We start from the raw sequence: 24,032 nt of genomic DNA on the forward strand, positions 1-24,032 counted from the left end.
CTGTATTCATTTTAGAATGGTTTTCTGTGACCACCATACCTAGTATATATATTAGCATCTTTGAAGGCAGGAATGGCAGTTTATTCACATTGACAATGCTGTAGACATTGGCATATGCTGTTCAGTAACTACAATTTATTTGTACTAAATAATTTCTACAAAAATATTTGAAAACATATTGATACATGATTTTTTAAAATACGTGTCAAATTAGTGGTTCAAGAACTGACACTTCTAATGAACAAACCTTAGAACTATATTTTATCGTATATAATGTTACGCTATTTCAATTTTTCTGTTAAAACATTACAACCTCTTAGGAGGTAATGTCCCTTTAAGTTCAGTTGTCTGTAGTGATTACAGATTTAACTTTCTAGAATACTGTTATTTAGAAACTATTCTGTGATATAGGTAGTTCTGTGCAAATTCTTTCCAGAGATGTCTTCTTGATACTTTCTAACCCTGCTGTCAAGTCCTTTTGCTGCTTCCACTATAAGGAAGGAGGATTGTTTCATATTTCAGTCCCTCAAATTTTCTTACTAGTTTCTAACCTTGAAATAGCCTTTAGGACAAATTCTAACAGCCTCCATGCCAAACAGTTCCCTGTTCCAGAGAGCACAGCAGTGATAATCAAAGAAGGAGTTCTCTGAAACTTCCTGAACCTGAAGGCCGCAATGATAGGCTCAGCTTCTATCATAGGAACTGAGCAGTATAATGTACTTTTTTCTTTTTTTTTTCAAATTTTTATTTTTAAAGAAATAGCTGTCTAAGACTCTAGCTCTCTTCTGTCAGAAAATTTTATGGACTAACGTATTTCTTAGAGAAAATGGTTTTCTTCCCTTTGTGTCCTTGCAAATGATCTTAGAATCATACTGATCGGTATATAAAAGGAAGAGAAATGTTAGAGATTGTCCTTTCAATCTCATGGTTTCTGAATAAAGACATTTTTATATTTCACTTTAAAAATAGCACCAGGATGGAATAGATGTGTATTTGCCAGCTCTTCAGTTGATTCCAATTGATTGGAACTTTCCAAATCCTGAAATAATCCTGTCTCCTAGAAGTATTTTTGTTTGCACACCGGGTATCTCTGGTGTGACATAGACTGTGGAGAGCCATAATGCCATCTTGTGACCATGCATGAATATAACATCTGGAACCAGTAATGAAAGGCTTGCTAGTTTGTTGGCTCATTCATTCTTTCATGCATCCATTTGTATGTCAAATATTTAGTGAACACCTATTGGCCAAGCAGTGAGTATATGTGAGATAATGAGTAGAATTTAGTTTCTGCCCATGCAGTATCCACAGAGAGGAAGAAATCCACACATACATGCATGGGGCACACACATATATGCACACACAAGAGAAACACAGAGTAATACTGCAGTATTATAAGGTTTATACCAGAGGCATGTGAAAGACACATGGATGAGGCCACCTAGGAAGAAGTAGCCCACATCGCATAGTAGGATTGGGAAGGAGACTGGGAGGAAATGCCACCCTCTACATTTTTCTCTTAATCTACTAGTATAAAGGGAAGGTGGGAATTTCTATTTAACAGTTACAGGATTTCAGTTATACAAGATGGTTAAGCTGTAGACATCTGCCGCACAACATTGTGCCTATCATTAACAATATGGTGTTGCAGACTTAAACTTGTATCTTAAGAGGGCAGATCTCATGTTAAGTGTTCTTACGGGAGGGGGTGGAGGGAAGGAGAGGGAGACAGAGAGAACTTTAATGTGGTCAGTTCATGACACTGCCATACACACACTCTTAGCCTTTCTGAGTCCTTGAATGCCTAGGAAGTACTATGACTATAGGACCAGTACAATTATAGTCATCCATTATTTATTCAAGAGTGGTTGAACCACTTTTTTATTTAGGCTACCTATCTGACTCTTCTTTCTGTGAAAGGAGCAGATTTAGCTTTTAAGAGAATTTTTTTTTAAATATAAATAGAAAATTATGCTGTTGAGATTCCCTAAGTTAATACACTGCTGTTACTGTGTGCCCATGGGTGGTCTCTGTAAGAAAACCTAAAAAGAAAAAAAAAAAAAAAGCTATTACATGGTAATTATTTTTGAATAAAGATTAATTGCTATGCAAAAGAAGCAGCAGTCATAACAGAGCCTTTTGTATCCTATCTTTATAAAATAACTTCATTGACAGAAAGATCTAGGACAATTTTGCATGTGGATGATAAAACATCTGTGTTGCCAGAATCTCTTCCTGACTTATTAACACCCTTCTAATTAGGAGATTTCAGCTAGGGTTGCAAAATTACTTTTGTGAGATTTCGCTGATTTAATATTAGGATGTACACATTCAGTTTTCATGAGAAAGAAAAAACTATTCAGTAAAGTCTATAAAATATAAAATTTGTCTATAAAAATGTTCTATAAAATCTGTATGCAAAACATCATAATTATTTTAGGAAATTATGCTCTAGAAGAATAACATTTGTAGTTCTAAAATCTCTATTTTTTATTTTGTTAGTAATTAGTGAGATAAGAACACATAGATACCCAGTAATCTCACAGAAAAAGTTATGAGTTACTTTCTTACTAACTTCTACATAGGAACCCTTTATTGGATTTTTATTCTAGCTTAACAACTGCTAACCATTTATGTTTTGTATTCCAAGAAATGACTAACTTTCATGAGGTTTTAAAAGTATTATCTTAGCTGTATTTCATAGGACTTCCATAGGTTAGCTACTACTTTTGGCTCTGAAGTTTTGAAGTCTGATCTACTTAATGTTCATCCAACATCTGTAAAATAGACATAATAATTGTTAATTTTAGGTGGCTTATATATTTTTTGATAAACCATTATATTAAAACGGGTGTCAAAATTGGAGATACCATGGGCTTTCTATGTTGTAAATTTTGTGGGTAGGATAAACCTAGTGTGAATTGGAAGTTTGCACAGTAACTTGGGTAATTTTGTACTGTTTGGACATGGACAGCTTGACATATTTAAGATCTTGGGATTTGCTACCCTGTTTTGTGAAAATGTTCTGAACCCAGTCGTGAGAGCCCAGAATAGTTAGTGGCATATATTTTATGTCTTCTGCGGAGTCCCAAAAGGATTCCAGAGATGAGAACTTGAACAAGGGAAGTAATCAGCCTTCCTTTATTTAAGCAGAAGTGGAACAGTCCACATTTATTTCTCCTGTTTCCTTTTGAAGGCAGAAAATCTGTTAGGTCTTAAGAATATCAAGGCCTATAAATAGTTCTTAACTTTCAGTCAAGTGATCCAGAATATCAGATCAATTCCAGATGGTCTGTTGTATTAAAAATAAATAAATAAAAATAGGAAGGAACAAAGCTAAACAAAAGGGAGATAGAATCTAGTACAATAAGTAATGAACAGAATAATGTGGAGTCAAGTATAAACTTTAACCATCCTTATTTTTAGTGAATTATGGATATATATTAGTGATTAAGCCATCTTTAAATAAAGGTGGAGCTGTTTGAGGTTACCTTGAAAACTGGATCTTCGAGGTGCCTGTGTTAGCTTTATCTGTGATTGGTTCTCAGTAGCAAAATGGATATGCTGGAGTTTGGACAGCTCAACTCTGTTCGTGAAAATGATGCTTGAAAAATTAAGCAGATTCTTTGAAAAAGACTGTTTTCATTAACAAAATGTTTGCATTAAATAGAACACAGAGATGTCTATACAAGAAATGTCAAAAAATGTTATATTTTTAAATAGCTGTTTATTTGCATAATTTCTATCACCTTTGTAGACATCTGCCCATTCTCATGTTCTCTTGTTAAATAATATTTTAATTTTAAAATGTCAAGTTGGAAATTCCCTTTTTGTATTTCATGAGAAATGTTTTTGAAATTACTTGTAAGCCCGATTTTATATTACAAAAATTACTTAATGTCTGTATCGTCTGATGGAGTATAAGATCTGCAAGGGAATATATACTGTTTATATTTATATCATTTATTATTGTATCTAGCCCATAGCCCAGGTTCTAGCACCTGGTGTGCTCCACAGATTATCTGCTGAATTAATTTAGTGCTATTCTTAAACATATTAGAATATTTTGATTTGTTAAAATTATTTTATTAATAGAAGTGAAGCTGGGATAAATAGGAATATATGACATTTCAATAAAGCCTAAGGTACGTGAGCAGAAAGATAGAATAGAAAGTGAGTGATAACAGTGGAGGAGGAGCTTGGTATCTTTGTACTTCTTATTCACAAATAGTGCTTGGTAGATAGTAAGTCTCAATAAATATTTGGTGACTGACTCAAAATATTTTGGTGCCATAGTAGCACCAAAACAATGATGGTATATTAAGAAATTCATTGAAATAAGAATCTAATTGAATAAAAAAGTATATAAAAAATGAATAAATTTGATAATTAGGCTATATCTAATAGGAAGTGTATGGAAGATTTGACTCAGACTATGGCCTAAACTCTAATCTTCTTCATAAATAAAAAATTTTTTTAGGCATTACCACTCTTTAATTATAAATTATTTTGTGATTTTTATGCAAAACAACCTTAATTTAAATATATTAATGGCCTCTCAGATTAAATTTGACTTTTATATATTGAATAATTTTAAATATCTCTAATGGGCTATATTAGTACTATACATTTAATTCAATATTAAAATCTTTTTAAAAATTTAATTTTGTAAATCTTCTGAATTACTTATATTGTTGTTACAGCTTTAATGAACTTACAAATATATACATTATATATCTTTAATTTAGCGCTCCAATGCCATACCTGATTGGAATACATTCCAGCCTCATAGAGGTAAGTATCATTGAGACATGAGATACATGAGTGATAAATTAATTAATAAAAATAATAGTTAAAACAGTTGTGTTTTAAAAGAGTATCAATTGAATAGTATAAAGCAGTGACTAGCTTCATATTTGGGGTATACTTACATGATCATTTTCAAAAAGGTAATATTTGGAATAATTTCATTTTAATTTATATACTTAATGACCATCTTCAATGGCATGAAATTGAGGAAAATATGTTAATTTTGATCAAAGTCGTGAGGTAAGTTTTAAATGTTAAAATCATAGTCTTTGATGATCCACTTACTTTATGTCATGTGGGATCTTTTATATCTATTTCTTTTTCAGGCCTTATTTTGAAGGTCAGAGGTTATGTAGTTCTGAGTCATAAAGGGAAAATGTTTTTATTTTTCAAGCTACATTTATGATCCAGTTTATCAGTGTGCTTTTTCAAGATATGATTTTAATACACTAATCATGAAGTTTTAAATTAGAATATAGCTTTAAAATTTTTTTAAATTTTCAGTCCTGTTGGAGATTTAAAATTCACTAATTTTTTTGCATTGTTATTACTTCATTTCAAAATGATTTTGTGACTTGTCATCATTATAGTGAAAAACTTTGAACTTTAAATACGTTGAGCATGGAATCAGAGAGATTTCCAGAGAAGACTTGTTAGAAGATTAGATTCTAAAAAAAATAAATAAATAAACAAAAGACTTCGATCCAAACGAAAGACTTGGATCAGTTGCATGGCATCATTACATTATACTAGCTGATTTCAATTTTATTCAGTTTTCTTTCTTATTTTTTTTCTTTTGCTGATTGTGCATATTCACCTTTAAGCCAATTCCTAATTGATAACTATAACCAATTCATAATCAGTAACTCCTAAATGAGTTAGATTTGGTTTTCTCATTAGTTGTCACTGTATACACTATACATCAGTACTCACTTTGCTCATCAAGGAAGATCCCCTTGATTATTTTAAAACTTGTGAGGATCACGTCTGGAGAAGTCATGTTCCTCCTATAGTAGTCCTTCTTGAGTTAGAGAATTCTACATGTGTTCTGGTTTTGGTCATTCTCTTTTTGCAGAATACTAGGGAAACATTTGTTAAGTCATTAACAAAGAATACATTTTAATGAATTTCTTTAATAGACTTACTTTGTTTTTAATTTTGAAGTCTATTAGATAAGGTTATGCATCTCTATGTTTACTAATTTTTAGGAAACTTGTTCTTACTGGCAGTGAAAGGTCAATTTGCATAAAGCAAAACATGAATGAATAGGTACTTAGTCTATTATTTGATTTTGGAATATATAACTGGTATTTTATTCATCAGTATTTTCACTGTATAAAATCTAAGTTTAGTAGGTTGGTATGTTTCAAAGAAGTCATCAGATTTAATTTTGATATTACTGCACATCTCTTCTTAATGTATTTAATAGGACACAAATTTTTTTATTTGTGCAGATGAAAAATATTTAAAGTTTTTTATTGTACCTATTGATATTATATTTTTGCATAATGGTTTTATATCAAATTTTAAAACAACTGATTCAGCTTTTCCAAAATATTATGGAAGTGGGTGCATGTTTTAAATATCTGATTACATTTATCACACATATATGTTGGATACCTATAAAGAAAATCAGTACTTTTTCTAAGGAGCAAATTTAAGAATTTTTTACTTCTTACGGTATTGTCTTAGAGAAATGGTCCATTCTGATTTTAAATTGGCTCATGATTAAATGGGACTGTTTAGATCCATGATTAGATTAGCTGAAATGTCTGTACCTTTTATACTCTCGATTTATTGAACTGTCTTTGTAGTCAGTTCTATTTAGTTTATTTTGTTTAATAGTTAAGGAGAGGGTATATTAGGAACTTCAAGAATGTCTTTAAACCAGTTGGGTACCATTTAGAACTTTCTCCTTAATTTATTACAAGATGATACACATCCTGCAATTCCATTCTTATTATGTCATTAGTAGGCAGGTTTTTTTTTTTTAACTAAAATTTGTATCTTTTGTGCTTTTTACTTTATATTAATGGTATTACAATTAAAATGTGGATGTATCTATTTACATATTTTGTATGTGAGACTGAGCTGAATAATTTTTTAAACTTTGCTAGACTGAAGTTACAACAGATTTTTTTTTTTTTAGGAAGAATCAAATATTCCCTATTCTCTCTTGATCAAGACAGTTTCAACATACCAGCTTTACAAAGACTTCTAGACATAATTATTCAAAGATGTGAAATTAGTATCCATTTAAATCTTTCTTTTAATTATTTTTATGTAGTCATGAGTGAAATATGTCTAAAAATCTTTTTTTTTTCAATGTAAATTTGCTCCCCAGAAAAAGGATAAGGAAATTTTGTTCTCCCTGAATGAGACTTTAGGGAGGAATTCCTATAAATGATGACAAATAAGTTAGTGGAGGCTACAAATGATAAGGATTGCATTATATGTTTTAAGATATACAAACAATTCTAAATAAAAGTTGTCGTAGTTTTACAAGAACATATGATTGCTGCCACTGTGTCACTTCCTTGCTTTACATGATGCACATTTGTAGTTACATTGCATGGAAGGGTTATACAGAGAGGAGATGAGAGAAAAACTTACCAACTTTAGTACCTTACTGTTGTCCTTAACAAGACATTCAGTTTCTGTCCTAATATTTTCTTATACTTGAAGAAAAAGGCAAATTCTCCTTTTTATTAGTCTTTCCTGATCCAAGCAAGCTTATGAATTTTATGAGCTATAACAATATGAGACAGAGAAAGTGGTACCATTTTGTATGGTGTAGGACCTTTTACTCTTCTTTAGAAAATAGTTAAAGCCTGTCTTGGAGGGAAACATAGCTAAAATACTGACATTAATCCAAATTTAAAGAAAGTTTTAATTACATACTACTTTTCCCTTGTTGCTTATGTAGAATCATTCTCATTGTAGTAGGTCTTCGTTGTATTGATTTATTGAAATTAATACCTTTTCCATTGTTATTGAATGATCTCTTGGACAGAATTTAATATTCAGCTATTATCGGACTTTTTTAAACTAAGGAAAACTTGGAAAAAAGTATATATTTATGTTAATACTAATCTTCTTTATTCAGAGTTTAGCATTTGTGTCATCACAAAGTATTTAGGCATCATATAACCATTATTCCAGGCTATTTGGAAGAACTCATTTCAGCCTTTAACAAGTGCATTGGGTTTCTGGATTATCTTTATAGTTTCTGTTAAGGGACAACTTAGAATTGAAAGTAGAAATCAAAATTATGACACAACTTCCCCACCCAAATGCCACTGATATAAATATACTTTTGCTTATAAAATAGGTTATTTTTGTTGTTATGCTGTATGTAATTTATAGATAACTGCATATTTATATATGTAAGCCTTTTTTACATATATATATATATACACACACATTAAGGGAAAGGGAATTAGTTTATTTATAAATGTTTTGTCAATAGTGTTACAATCGTAGGTGATTCTCTGTTAATTTCTAAGAAATAGCCATCCTCTGACTCTTATTTTAGAATAATTACAATGTCTTTAACAAGATGGATTTTTAAAATCATGTGTTCCTTGATAATTCATATTATACATAGACATTATGGCTTTCTTAACACATACAAATACCGTACTCTAGACCATCATTTCCCTAGCAAATTTAACATTCTACCTAATTTGCAGATATTTGAAGTTCTAAATGGATCAGGGAAACTAGAATCTTGAGCAACTTAAAAAATTTGGTTTGGCCAATTTAAAATTTAAGATATTTAATAATTCTCAAAAATGGCCATTATTATGGAATGTCATTTTTAAAAATACTATACTGAAAAAAATACTACACTGAAATTAATTGACTTATTGCTAGCTGGCCTATACAATTAAGGAATTCTGAATTGATAGATATATTTCATTAATGAGCACTTTATTTGCATCAAAGAGTAATACTATTTGCTATCATTTAAATAAGGCAAATGGAATTAGATGATTTGCTTAAGTATAAATATCAGTTTAAATAGGAAAAAGAAACCAAAATTTCTTCTTTTAAGAATGAAAAATTTGATGAAATTCTAATTTACTATCATTAGTCCACATATTGAGAAAATTTGACCATTTGACTAAGTCGTCAAACAAAAAAGACAAGTCAATTAATCTAATAGGCTATGCAATTTGATCTTTTATATTAAATTCATGTGATAAATATTCCAACAATTCCTTATTACTGTTCTGTCATTTTTCTTATTCAACTTACAGTCCTCATCATCAGCTTACACTGAATTGATATGGAAATACAGAGAAAATATTTATTAATTTAAAACTTGGTTCACTACAGTAGTGTTAATTATTGGCTTATGTTATCCCTACAATATGATTTATGTTAAAAATAGGTATAGAACAAGCCACAAGTTCCTGTATCATAGGATTGAAATTCAGTTGATAACGGTATAAATTTTTGTGGTTTAGTATAGCTGTGCCTATTTTGTGAGTTTTTGTTGTAATATATCTTTGGTAATTATATTCAGTATCTCCAAACTAAGTCAATGTGTTTAGATGAGCAAACATTTTATTTTAAGGATATTTTACCCAATCTTCTTGAACGGTTGTAGGCAAACTTTCATGAGGCAAAGTGGTTTATATGTTCTTATAGCATAGGATTTTCCTTTTTTCTTTTCCCAAGGCTAATTATCATTAAAATAATTTTCTCTACATTTCTAAGCTCATCATAGTTTTGGAAGGAAAATATACTAAGATGTTTATTTATAATTGTGTTTTTTAAACAGAGAGTGAAAAATAAATCTTTGGAGGATGTGGTTATGTTAAATGTTGACACAAACACTTTAGAATCACCATTTAATGACTTGAACAACCTACCGAGTGATGTGGTAAGTCTGAAGGTTATTTTGTGGTGAACATATATCTCTCTATATATATATCAATATATATGTTTTCTCCTGGACCCTTGTATTACCAAGACTTATTTTTCCCAATTTTCTATCTGAAATAAAAGGGATGAGTATGTGCATGGGTGTGAGAGGAATCTGTGTAGATTCTATATTTAATATTTTCTACCTTTTGGCAGTTGAGGAGATGTTGAATGGAACATCCTATTCCTATTGTAAAAGTAGGATCATAATTAAAAAGCTAGATGCATTCATTAGGCAGAGTTTCTTTAAACCTAAGTCTCTTCATCTCATCTTAATCATTATATTACAAAGTAGGCATTTCTGTCTGCCTAGTGGCATGTCTTGCAAAAGAATGAGAGAGTTTTTGAAGGCAAGGAGAAGAAGGGGGCCAATTACCGGCTTTTGCTTCCCTGCCACCTGCCAGTGCTTTTCCTTTTAATTAATGATCTGATGGCACTGGTCAATATAATAAGAAATGCTTGTACAGTTGGGGTCAGAAAATTCTGGCTTTGATCTCCCTCAACTTTTTGAAACATTTATTTGTTTTCTCTAAATTATTTCAGTTTTATTTTAATCTTTTCTATCCTGCTGAGGGCCGCAAGAATGAAAACCTACACTGTTTGTCATTTGCTTTGGCAGAGCAAAGACTGCTTACTTAGAATTCTATTTGTAAATTAAACTGCAAACCCAGTTTGTCATAAAAGACATCTGATCCTTTTGAAATGACGAAAACTGTCTTTTGTCTGTAAAGGCTGATAAATTAAGTGCCAGTTCTCTTCTGGTCTTTGATCTTGCAGAGGGTTTGTGTGTGTGTGTGCATGTGTGTGTCTGCAGCTTATAATAGGATATATTCTGTATTTCATGTTAGATAGTCACCAAAACTGCATTTTTGGGGCCTTCGTATTCCTTAGAACGGTGCAAAAATGCAGACTTCCACTGTTTCTGTATGTATATTAATGGCTATTAAGAAATATCTTAATGACATAGTTCTAAGTTAAAAATAACTCTCCTAAAAAACTCCAGTTTTTTTAGGGATAGTCAAATTTGAAAATAAAAATCCTTCGTCATATATTTTTCTGCATTATGCAAGTACTTTGAAATCATTATCAGGGAGTTTGAAAAAGTGAATTTAAAAATTTTGAACAAAAAATACAATGATACTGACTTTGATTGTTTTTATAGCTAGTGATGGGAAAAATGTGATTTTAAAGTTAAAATCAGATTATCTATGCCCGTAAATAAACTAAAATACTTGCTGACCTTGAAACAAATTAAATTGAACTACTTTATCTTACTGTAGTAAAATTTATGCTATGTATGAACAAATCCAAACCCAGACCAGTAAAGAATTATATTATCTTTTAGCTCATTACAAGTAGATTGCCTCATTATAAAAATTTTGCAGAAGCTGCTAGAAATGATTAGAGTTATTAACTTAGAAATTCATCAAAAAATTCTTCATTGGATAGGAAAATAATTATGAAATAAAGTCCCAACTACAATACTGTCTTTATGTACAATGCATTTCCTACTGTTAATGCCCTAAGGAGAAAGGATTGTTTATTTAAAAAAAAAGAAAGAAAGAAAGAAAGAAAATGAAAAAAGAGAAATAAATCAGCTTTTTTGTGTCATTAAAATTTTTATAGTCAATTTTAATGATGGCTGATTTTATTTCCTTGAGAAAAACAATCCTTAATAGTAATTTTTTTATGGGTGATTCTTTTTTAATTCAGAAGTACTACTTTCCCAGTAGAATTAGTTTGATATTAAGACATTTACTTTAAAATAAAAGGAAGTCAAATAGTACTCATAAAATACAAGAGCCTAAAAATGTAAAATGACAGGAGGAACCATCTTGTTATTTATTTATAAGGAACAGTTAACTGTTTATAACCAAAATATCATAAAAATCATAAAAAAGGCACACTGCAAGGTTCTATAGATATAACCATGCGTATGCTTGAAATTAAAGAGTGCAGACTTACAGACAAATTTGAAAAATGAATAAGTGGATACAGCCGTGGAGTGGAACTAGGACCATTTGCTGAAAGTATATGAGTAGTTTTAAAGTTATGGTCATTTTCTAAAAATATTTTAGGTGATTGTTTAACCCCTCTCTAATAAATTTAGCTTTTTCATCAGTTTTACAAGAGCTATCTCTTATAGTTCTGTAGGAGATATGATAAAGTATCACATCATACTTTCTCTAATTATAAATGTTTTAAATGAGATGTGTTAAAATTACAAATGATCTTACTGATTTTTTTTGTGATTTGAATTAACAAAATCACTTGAATCCTGAAAAATATTACTACTGGTATTGTTTGATTATTTAATAAATTAACTGATATTTAAAAGGGGGCCTTTTAAAATCATTCACCAAAGCGTTTAAATTATACTTAGAGGCTAGATGACTTTCTATGCATGTGCACTCTATTATTGTGTCAGCTTGACCAGTGGTCTTGGCTGTTCAAAGGTCAGTGGTCACAGTTGTCCTGAATTACTAGTTCTTTTTTCCTGTGGACCCTCTGCTGTGTTGCATGCTGTAATCTTCTTAATGGCTTCATTCCAATATTCACACATAATATTTTAGATTTATTGACTGTTAGAAATACTACCATGCCAGTAGCAGTTCCGCTACTCTTAAGGTATTTAAAATTGGAAAAATAAATCAGGGCAAAGCTTTCAGGAATCCTTTGTTTTCTTTAAGGGAAGGGAAAAAACTCTCTTCCTGTCTTCTGACAAGAACACTTGTTTTTCGATTTCATCATTTCACTATAGATTTAGATCATTAAAAGAAAAAAACAAATGTTATTGAGAGTGATTTTAACGATACTGATTATTACATGGAATATCTGTTAAAAGCAGTAGATCCATTAAAATATACTTTTGTAGTTTTCTGTCTAAATGCATTGTGATTTTATTTTTTAGTGGCTATGTCAAATATAGATACCTTCAAACATGTAAGTTGAGTGTTTTGAAATAAAAAATTTTAGGGCTATGTAACAACATCAGTTGAATTTATCAGTGTTACTGTGGTATGTTTTTAAATGTGGGAAATTGAAACAGTTGAATTAAATCCATTTGAAATTTCAAGTGAGTTCATTTTAGTCTAAGAAAATGTACTACTGAGACCTCCTCTTTTCCAAATATATACACAAATTTAGTTTCAATTACATAATAATTTAAAATGTACTGTTTCTAAGGTATTACTGCTCATTTTAATTTTTATCATTAATATTTTAAAGTAATTTGGAGAATTGTTAACTATTTCAAAAATAAATAGGGAAACTCTTGTTAGAAAATTAAGCTAATTAGAATTATAATGGGATTTAAGAAATCTCTTCATGAGAAAATTAAGTTAAAACAATTTTAAACTAATTCTTATAGATGAAAGCAAGTTAAAATTGACATCTGAAAAAGTTACATGCATTAAAATATCCATTACCAGAAAAATGAATTTGGCCTATATTGCTTAACTGTCTTTAAATAATTTTAACTCATTAGATTGTAAAAAATATTATTCTCTCAGGCCATACTTATCCCTATTTTAGGTAAGATGAAGACATAGAAAGTATACTGTTGATGATATTTCTAGAGCTTTAGTTTATATAGTTTGATCCTCTCATACTTATGCCCCAAATACTAGACCATGGTACCTCTCCTATAAACATGATATACAATGTAATGAGTAATTGTTTTGGACTTTTATATAAAAGCTTACTCTCTATTCTAATCTTGGTGAAGAAATATCAGTATGTTGTATTTTATTTAAATTAGGATTGTTAACACTGTTTTAAGAACTTATTTTTATCTTACATATAATCTACTGGAAAATGATTTTTTATTTTCTATTATGAGAATTTGTAGGACTTTTAGTACACGTAAGCATTATTGTACAATTCCCTATAGACCCTGATATGTTATAGGATAGCTACATTTAGTTTAAAGCATATTTAATTACTAAAAAATTGAAAATACTTTATTATAAAATGGGGCTATCTAAAATACTGTTTCTTGTAGTGACCCTTTGGAGAATCACATGAAGGAAAGGTTAATGGTTTTATTTTGCAATGAAAAGAAAAGACACAAATTGCTCTGAATCACCAAAAATCATTAAATTAAAAGCCTAAAGACCTAGAGAAAAGCCCCAAATTTCTGACTTGAAGTAAAATTTTAAGATACCTACTTTCAAGTGTGTTAATTAATTTTGGAATAAATTTGGAAAATAATTGGCTATTTTAGAGAATTTTTTTAAAATCAGCTTTTTAAAAAATATGTAAATAAATTTAACTCTTGCAACTATGTGAATAGTTAATAGATATGTTTAGTTTGTTGGATATTTCCTCTAACCTAACATGAAGGCTTAATATGTTAAATTGTCATAATATGTGTTATAAAGAAAAAAAAAAGACCCCAGAGAATATTATATTAGTTCCAGGTTTGCCATAGCTCTGCTCTAATCCTTATTATATTTAGCAGTAAATAAATTCCTCAACAAATTTCTGGAGTGGTCAGGTTAGGAAGGTAACCTAATTTTATCCAAGTTCTAGAGTAATTATGAGAAGTATTTTTTTTTTTTTTTTTGGTTTGATAGAGTAGACTTCAGGAGACAAATACTGCTTTCAGTTTTCCCCTAGAGAAATGCAGTTATGCTCTCTCCTCAATCTCCAGCTGTTAGAATTCAGACACATAGATGCACGTAGCCCCTGCCACAAGCCTTAGTGCAGGGCTTTGTAAATAGTAGGCATTCAGTAAATAATGGTTGAAGGGAAACATAATTGCACTTCTTTTATCTCTGTAATAGAAGTTGCTTTTTAAAGTCCCTGTGTAGTCACTTCTTAGAACATTTTATTAGGATTTTTTCATCTGACTCTTACAGTAATGAAAAGAAGAAACTGGATGCATGTTTAATATATACTTTTTCGGCCGTGCGTGTAACTTACTTCCTCTCTCTGGAAAGGGAGACCATGTTGTAATGGCAGTCACTGTGCTTCTGCATACTACTTTGGGTGTTTGAGGAAACTCACTCTTCTTTTAAATATTTTCAGAGATGTGACTGGTTATAAGAGATTTTTTTGTTGTTTGTAAGTAGACTATAGGTTTTGCTATTTTTTGTATTTTCTTGGTGTGTATTTTTTAGCTGCATTTTAAATACAAAAGCAAAAGAAAACAAAAAGCAAAACTCAAAACCTTAATTAATTCTGGGCTTCCAAGCTATATTTTTTAACTGAGTAAGAGAATCTATCCCTCCCACTGCAGTGATCCAGACTTTAGCAGTTCCCTCCTCCTTGTCTCTGTACCTTTGCCATTTTAAAGTTGATTTATAGTTTGTTACTCTTAGTGATTTTAAGTACTCATGAAGTTCCTTGGCTTTCTCATGGGTTTTCATTTCCAACTAAATTACCTAGCCTTTCTCCGAATGTCTTTTTTCCCCGTATCATCTTAATAGCATGCTTCTCTCTGTTCTTAATGCTAGTACATACATACATATGCACATACATACATATATACATACATATTTAATGTAAAGACCTTAATTTTGGCTTTAAAAATAATTTCCAATTTGTTTCTAGCCCTTTAAGTTCATGGCTTTCCCACATTCAAAAGACCTTTTGTATGTATGATATTATGAGCACTGTCATAATAGTGGTTTCCGGATCTTGCTGATAATATAATGACTTGGTGAACTTTTAAATGAATTATGTTCCTGGGCCCCATCACAGATATTCTGATCCAGTGAACTAGAGAAATTATTGTAGAAGTGTGACAGTTTGCTACTTACATATTTATTCATTCATTCAGTCATTCAAATATTTATCAAGCACCTACTATTTGCTTGTATTATGCTAGGAGCTGAGTGAACAGGAAGACATAATATACTGCTCTCATGGAACTCACATTCCATTCATCTAAATGCAACCACATGGCCACACCGTGTCAGAAGGGATGTTGAAAAATAGCTGGGTCAAGGTAACTGGGTTGAGCAAGTGCCAGTCAAAACTTAGGATTTCTCTTACCAAAGAAAGGGAGAGTGGATGTTGGTGGACTAGCAGTCATCTCTGCAATAAGTAAGCTAAAATGAAAATTATTTTAGCCAAACTGATATCATTCTTACCAGTTGAAAAACTCAGATCAGCCATTTGTGGTCCAGCTGAGCTCAGCGTGTCAACATCTGTTTCCAGAATTGGCCTGAATGATGAGTATGAGTAAGCATTGCAGAGTAGCAGTAGGAGGAGGAATAGCATGTACAAAGGTTCTACTGTGGGGAAGAGGTTGGCAAATCCAAGAAATGGAAGGAAATCTTGTATAGCTGCAGTAAGATGAACAAAAGAGTTATGCAAAATTAGTTTGTATGGGACACTTGGGTAGCTCAATGTTTGAGCATCTGATGCCTTGCATAATGGAGCCCCGCACTGGGGGCTCTCCGCAGGGAACCTGATTCTCCTTCTCTCTCTCTCTCTCTCTCTCTCTCTCTCTCTTTCTCTCTCTCTCTGTGTGTGTCTCTCATGCATAAATAAATAAAATTTAAAAAGAAACCCAAAATGAGATTGTAGAGATATGCAAGAGGTGCTATCATAAAGGATCTGTAGCTCTTGTTAAGGACATTTGGACTTTATTGGAAATTCACTGGAGATATTTAGCAGAAGATTGGTGTGATCTACTTTAACTTCGAAAAATCTCTTCTTTGGGTCTGGGTCCTGAAGATGACTGGGAATAAGCAATGAAACAGGAAGATCATTGAGACCATTTGCAGTAATCTAGGTAGAGATGCTAGTTGCTTGAACTTGGTAGTGGCAGGTATGTAGAGAGAAGTGGACAGATTTGAATCTCCATCAGAGGTCTAATTTACAGTGCTTGGTGATGTATTGCATGTGGGTGATGAGAGAAAGGGTGAAGTGTTGAGGAGGACCTGCAAGATTCCTCTTTGAGTTACTGAATGAATGGAAGTGACATTGATATTAGAGACACTGGCCTGACATTGGGCTTGAGGTGTGGGATAAGAGCAGTTTGGTTGTCTTAATTTCATAATGGCTTCTGAAAGGAAAATAGTGAGAACTGGCCCTGTATTAATTGAAGTTCTAAAAAAAATAATTTAGGTTTTGATAGGTAATTTAAGCATACAAAGAGACAATGTAATGATACCCTCCACAAATATATCTTATGCTTTTCATTTGATATGGTTACTGTTTTAATCCTAAAGTAGAAGCTTGCTAGAAAATTAAGAAGGTAAAGTTAATTTTGTTTCTAAAAAAAAAAAAAAAAAAGAACATTAGAAGGATTAAAGAAATGTGGGGATTTAAAATCTGATTCATGTACTGACCATAATATGTTTCAAGGGAGAATAAAATATTTTATCTTCGTAACTTTTTTCTAAAGCGGATAATTATTTGAAGCTGCGACTTTTCTAAATGTGTGTGGCTTCTCCAGTACAGTGTAGTTACATCAAAGGAGGTATTTAAAACCATCAGAGGGGTGTTTTAGAGTTGTGTAGGTTATCTAAATACTATTTCTGGACATTTATTTTTACCTTCTGTTCTTTACCCTCATGTTTATTTTGTGATCCAGAAAGCAAAATTAAAATTTCTGGGTAGAGGGGTTAATTTACATTTCGTGAAAAGACACATCTAAAAGTCAAGAGAAAAATCTGTCACTTCTCTGAAAAACTTAGCTCCTTTAATAGGTTTTCTCTTCCTAACTCCCGGTTGGCATAATTACTTCCTTACTCACACTGTGTGCACGTGCCTTGCACTCTTTTAATTTATACCTGTTTGTTATGTTTACTCATGTAATTCCCTACTTTTATTCATAGTCACTTTAGTGTTAAGAGGGTAAAAGTGGAGAATTGGTGGTAATATTATTCATGTTGCAGTGAACTCCCGCTGTGCTAAACCCAGGTTATAATTCCTCCAGTGGATGGATGCTTAGAAGGCTGAATTCTCGCTGTGTGAAAGGAATTTAAACATTTGATAAGAGTGATGAAATTATGTCTATTTCTGAAGTTCTTTTCACTGTTTAACTTTTTTGGGAGTCTAGTATAATACCTAATAAGACTTAAAAAGATAATTTATTTACAGACTAAAGAATGACATAATAAAATCAGATGTCAGTTTTCAAGTAATCCTTAGCCATTGGAGATTGAGGCTTGCTTACTTTCTTAAGAATAAAAAAAGAAAAAAAAGAATAAAAAAAGAAAATAGTGGATACTTTTTTGGTATCACATAATGGGATTGTGTGGTAATAGCCATGTGACTAAAGTTACCAATGCTCTTCTGGGTTCAGGATTACATGTGACTATAAACTTTGGGATTCCGGGAGAACATGTACATTTATTTCCTAACTAAATTAAGAAGTTTGGAAGTTAAAAGAGAAAATGCTATTTCCCAGACCAAATATTGAAAAAGTACAAAAGAGACACCACCGTTTTTATAGATAGAAACTGCTAAAAGCTAATTAGCACTGCAAAGGGCATTGGCAACTGGTGATAATTTACTCCAGTGATCCAAAGGACAGGGAAACAGCAAGGTTGACCCAGTCACTTTATATTAGAGTCATATCTTTCTGTCTAAAACTGATTTTAAAAACTATATTTCATTTTTACAAGCTATTTTTGAGCATTCATTTGTGCATCTAGAAACCACTTAATTCACCTGCTCTCTTGGTCTCTGAAAAACAGGAACAACTGTAGATCTACCTACTGATAGTCAAAACCTGCCTAGAAGAGGTCAAGGAAAACCTCTCTTCCAGCAGTTTGTAAAGCTTGAAATAATGTAGAAATAGGCAAAGAAACAAAGTGACCATATTTCTTACCAGGCAATGTTTTAGTCTCACATCTCTATATGAAATTAGATAGTATGCTCATGTAGAATAGTACTGTTCAATGGAAATGTGAGCCACATATGCAATTTTAAATTTTCTGGTAACCACATTAAAAACTAAAAAAAATAGGTGAAATTAATTTTTATATATTTTATTTAACCAAATATTCAAAAAAAATTTTGTAATGAAATCACTACAAAAATTATTAATGACATATTTTACCTTTTGGGGGCTATTAAGGTCTTCAAATTTCAGTGTGTATTTTACACTTAAATCCCTGTTTGGACTAGTCACATTCCAAGTGGCTACTGTATTGGACAACACAGTTCTAGAACAAATGTTTTCTTTTTTTTTTCCTATTTTCTGCAGAGCTCCTGAGGGAGCTCAGAAACTACACTGACTGGCTAATTTTGAAGATGAAGGCCCCATATTTACGGTTTCGTTAGGTAGGGCTTGTGGCAATATGATTAATATCCTAGATAGCTTAAGCGGTATTGAATTCAGCACTGAAGGATTTGGAGTAAAGAAGGCTAAGGCATGGTTTGACTTACCTCCATTCTCTGTGGGCATGTATTATGATTATCTTAAGAATACTCGATTTGTGGAGAACTGAATTATCAATTTCATGTTTTATAGAAGAATGCACTTTGAGGAATTTTCTTTTGCAAAGATGTAAGTAAAGCATGACATTTAAAATAGTTTTTTTATTTTTAAAAGTAAAATTTGAAAATAACCCAGCCATTTACTTTTTATAATACATAAGATATACTTCCATCATTAGCCTTTTTTGGGGGGAGCAGTTTTTAAATACACGTGTTGATATTCATTCCCATTGGTTTTCCTTAAAGACATTTAAAGCTTAAAAAATGACATGATTATAAACTTTAGAAATAAGACATTAAGTCATAAGATATGGTTTTTCATCATCTAGCTATATTTATTGTTTGAATAGGTGGGTTACCTAAAAATGTGCATTTATTGAGTTTAGATTTTAATATTAAAAACTTCCTCTTAAATGAATCCTGATTTATGCACTTTGTGGGCTAAATGAATTAGGCTCCAAACTTTTATCTGAATCTATGGAGCTTGGATATAAATTGAAAAGATCACAGCTATGGGGAGAAGACCTATACTGCAAAGGCCTTTCTGCATAGATTATGAACATCATAACTCAATAATTTTTTCAAAACTGTGGTTATAATTGGACCCAATGGGGGTCTCTTTCTTTGATCAGATCACAGTAACTGTGACTTTACACTGGAAAATGTCACTACTGTGAAGGTTTATCACCTGTAGAGCTGGTCTTTCCTCTGATGCTGTGTTCATTTCTCATTAGCATTATTCAAAGTTTAGTTGTTAATTAGGTTGACACTTCAATTACAATCATCATCTACAGGAATAGCCAGGGCTGCTTGCATAAAGAAATTTAAAAAATACCATTCTTTGCATATATATGTAAAGGAGAAACGACATTATTTTGTTATCTGGTAGTTTCATAAGGGTAAGGATATGCTTCGTTAAGGGAACAATCCAACCACAATTTCTCCCACCTTTTTTTTTTTAAGATTTTATTTATTTATTCATGAGACGGGGGGGGGGGGGGGGGCAGGACAGAGACACAGGCAGAGGGAGAAGCAGGCTCCATGCAGGGAGCCTGATGTGGGACTTGATCCCGGGACTCCAGGATCAGGCCCTGGGTTGAAGGCGGTGTTAAACTGCTGAGCCACCCGGGCTGCCCCCGGTTTTGTTTTTTTAAGAAAACAAAGTTTTTATGTGACTTCATGTTCCCATGTAAAGCATCAATAAGGAATGTATATGAGCACCAATATTTTTTAAGTGTAGGGAGTGTGGTTTTCCATAATGTGTAAAGAATTGGTCAGGTGAATTAGATGATAGGAACATATCACATCGCTTCCCCTTAAAAAAATAAAAGTATACATCAGGAGTTTGACTAACCTATAAAATACTCATCTGAGTAAGGGCCATTCATAAATAATACGCATTCTCTAAGATAATAGAACCTGAAATTGAAGGATCAAAATGTTTTAAAAATTTAACAAATTTAGATGCTTGAAAAAATTATGCAAACCCTTGGGTAATAAATTTTTCTTTGATTTAAAAACATTTTAATCTGATTACTGGCTTATAAGGCAATGACATTGAACACAAACCCAGCACACTGTGATGGAAAAAACTGGACAGAACTGGGTTGAAATCTCAGTCTTACCATGTATTTCCTGTATACTGAGGACCAACTGATTCACATCTTTGAGCCCCTGTTTCTTCATTCATAAATGGTAATATGAAGTCTTTTTTAGAAGCCTGTGAAAATTAAATGAGACAGTGTATAACATGTGCATAACCTACTCATGATAGGTTCTCAATCACTTTTAACTTCTCCCCCCTCTTTTTGTCTAATAATGGTGAAAACTGTTCAACAAATGACTAGAAAATTACATATGCAAATGAGGCTTCCAAAAATAAAATTAAATGGTAAGTGATCCTGGAGGACCTGTGTAACAAATAACCTTACATGGCAGAAATGAACGATACCCAACCGGCTTCATCTCAAAACAAGTAGACACATGTTGTAATTGCTAAAAATCTGCAGAAAAGTGGCTCACAAGCAGTTTACTGTAAAATAATTAAAGCTTATTTATGTCAAGAGGCCTTGGGAAAAAAAGAGAGCATAAACCAATTTGCATTAGCACGTTACTATGGGCTCCTGCTTTCGTTTCAATTAACAGACCAGCAGGTGCTCTCTGCAGTTAAAAAGATAAGCTATCTGGGAGGAGGATGAGTTTTTGGCTGACCTGCAGACACTGTGGTTTGCCTGCTGATTGGGTTCGTACCTCGCTGTACCAATTTCTGAGGTGTTAATTTAACTGTTCCTCTCTGTCATGCAGGTCTCGGCCCTGAAAAATAAACTGAAGAAGCAGTCTACAGCTACGGGTGATGGAGTAGCTAGGGCGTTTCTTAGGGCGCAGGCTGCTTTGTTTGGATCCTACAGAGATGCACTGAGATACAAACCTGTAAGCATTTTATTTCATCCCTATTTTAACTTGCTTTTTTATGGTTCTTTGGAATGGGGCAGAAAAAAGAAACATTTTAATATCACACATGAAAAAAGTATCATAAAGGTCTTTCAAAATCCAAAATAATATGCTTTAAGACCTTATGTTCTGTGTCCAATTCCTTGACTTTTCAGTTTTAGTTCTTTTAGTAACCTTCAGTTACTGTTTCCCACATTCTTTTGCACATCATCTTACATGGTGTTCTCAGTTGCCTCCCTCTTAACTAATTAATGAATTGTGTTAATGCATTTTAATGAAGGTACCTGATCTTAAGATTTTGAAGAAATTAACCAGACATTTGGGTTTTATAGATTAGTGCATTTAGAAGTGACAAAATGAAAGTTTAAAAATATTGGAGCTTGCAAATTTTGCAGTATTTGGAAGTTTATTGTCTTCCTATTCCATAACACTTTTCTGAGTGGGCTTATCTATTTAGCATATGATAACTCATTTTGGCATTTCTTTTTGTTTTAATACCCTAAAAATGATTATTCTGTAGAATTGTAGCCAGGCAAATTTTTACATAGTCCAAAAAAGGTATAAATAAAAATATATTTGTTTCTTTCTCTGGATTATTGGTTAAATATGTTAGTTGATTTTAATGAAAATAGCTACACTGCCCTTCCATGACTGAATGAATAAATTGTAATGGATAAAAAACACTCAGTAATTAGTAGTAAGACCTGCTATCTACTAGGAATTCCACTGTTCTTAAGCTATGTAATTTTGACCCATTTCCTTATCTTTGTAGACTTTGATCGTCTCATTTGGAAAATGAGAATTCTTACTCTTTCCCGGTCTACTTTTTCAGAATTGGTGTGTGAACCCTATCATAAGCTATGAAACACTACACACAGTGAATGGGTTATATCCTTTCTAAACTGACTTCTCAATTAGTAGTTCCCACCCAATGACTCTTACATCTCTGAGGAGTTACTGAGTTACTAGGAGTCCTTAAATGGATAGGCAGATCAACTGCTGTCTCTAGAGAAGTACATATGTCTAATTTGCATGCTAATCTTTTTGAAATATGTGTCTATTTTTTAAAGCATTGTAGAAGTCATAATATTGCACATAGTATACAATGAGGGAATCACATGGGAGAGTCTTTAAAAATCATTGACAGTTAGATGGTTTCCTTTTTTAAAAGACTGGAAACCAGTCATCTATACTAATAAAATTATAAAAATCATCCAGTTGTCAAATTTTTTTAAAAAACATATTGATTTCAAGTTTACACTACAGGAGGGAAATTTAGAAGTATCACTTAGCTTAAATTTTGCCACATTTAAATAATTTTTAATCTTTGCAGGCTACATTTTTGTTTTCCTTTTTAAATATGTGAAGGACTTCAGGTTTGAGGAAAGCAAATTGAAGAGAAAATTTTCTTAAATGATTTAAATAATCAGTTGAGAAGCTAAGGGTCCAAGATTTCAATGACTTTGGCTTGCTTTTTTTAATCTTCAAAGCTAAATTTCCAATTTCTATAGGAAAATACATATTTTCATCAGGGAATATCTTTCCTGTTTATCAATCACATCTTATTATAAATTTGTTTGTTAAATTATCTACCTTTTTTCTTTTTATTTTTGGTGTTTTTTTCCTTTTTTCTAGTAGTTCTTTCTGGAAGTTGAGGGACAGTATTTTCATCCTATATGTTTTCTACATTTCTTTTGACTCAATCTTGAGTGAAAGTTTAATTTTTAAAGTATATTAACTATATTTAAACAATTTTTTTTATTTTCCAAAGAAATAGTTTTTAAAGAAAATTATTTGTTTCTTTGTTGTGGATATTTTTGTTGTCATTTAGGCATTATCTTTAATTACTCTATATTTTACTCTATATTTTAATTCATTAAAGGTACATTTTAATGAATTACTCTATATTTTAATTCATTAAAAGTACATTTACTTTTTATTTTGTTAACTCTTTTGGACATTTATATAATAGGCATATGTCTTTAATATACTTTGATTGATATTTTAAAAAAGAGCCACATTTAGAAGTTCGAGTTATTTCATGGTATTGTCTCTTTTCATAAAATATCTCAGTAGTATCCTCTAGCTATTAGGGTACAACTGGAAAAAAAAACATTACTAAATAGCTTTAAATGAACACTTCTTTTAACAAGGTATTACTTTTCCAAATTTCATGATTGTTTATATACATATAAAAGCACATCATTCTTTTTATTATGTTATCTCTCTCGCCTTCCAAAACCAAACCTGTAGATTAGGCCTATGACTGTCCTTGCAGGTCTTGGGGATGGCCAGGCACTCTGTCTGTCTTGACTTCTTTTCCTAAACTTTGACCTCTGTGCTGAGAATTCTGCCTGAAGTTCCAAATGTCCCAAGCTTCTCAGGCTTCCAAACATTCCAAACAAATTATTGCCATTAATGTTCTTTCTTCCTGGTAG

General features: G+C 31.7%; 1 protein-coding gene and 1 long non-coding RNA gene across 6 annotated transcripts in view; one reads left to right on the top strand and one right to left on the bottom strand.

The window, feature by feature from the left end:
* Positions 1-24,032, top strand: part of DENND1B (DENN domain containing 1B) — a 267,328-nt gene that overhangs the window by 160,513 nt on the left and 82,783 nt on the right. For all 4 annotated transcript variants that reach the window (XM_038541978.1, XM_038541976.1, XM_038541977.1 and 1 more), the window contains 3 exons: positions 4,749-4,794; positions 9,599-9,700; positions 21,448-21,573. In XM_038541978.1, the coding sequence (XP_038397906.1) occupies positions 4,749-4,794; positions 9,599-9,700; positions 21,448-21,573 (274 nt within the window). The remainder of the gene's footprint in view (positions 1-4,748; positions 4,795-9,598; positions 9,701-21,447; positions 21,574-24,032) is intronic.
* LOC119876426 lies at positions 1,564-23,946 on the bottom strand. 2 transcript variants are annotated; one of them, XR_005361839.1, is made up of 6 exons: positions 23,842-23,946; positions 20,769-20,863; positions 15,840-16,034; positions 3,492-3,604; positions 2,662-2,777; positions 1,564-2,042 (listed from the first exon to the last, which is right to left on the bottom strand). It is a non-coding gene; the product is annotated as an uncharacterized LOC119876426 (long non-coding RNA). The 2 variants fall into 2 exon arrangements; XR_005361838.1 differs by lacking the exon at positions 2,662-2,777 and having other exon boundaries at positions 1,831-2,042.

The sequence above is a fragment of the Canis lupus genome, chromosome 7, assembly GCF_011100685.1.
Source record: "Canis lupus familiaris isolate Mischka breed German Shepherd chromosome 7, alternate assembly UU_Cfam_GSD_1.0, whole genome shotgun sequence".
In the NCBI taxonomy this organism is placed as follows: domain Eukaryota; kingdom Metazoa; phylum Chordata; class Mammalia; order Carnivora; family Canidae; genus Canis; species Canis lupus.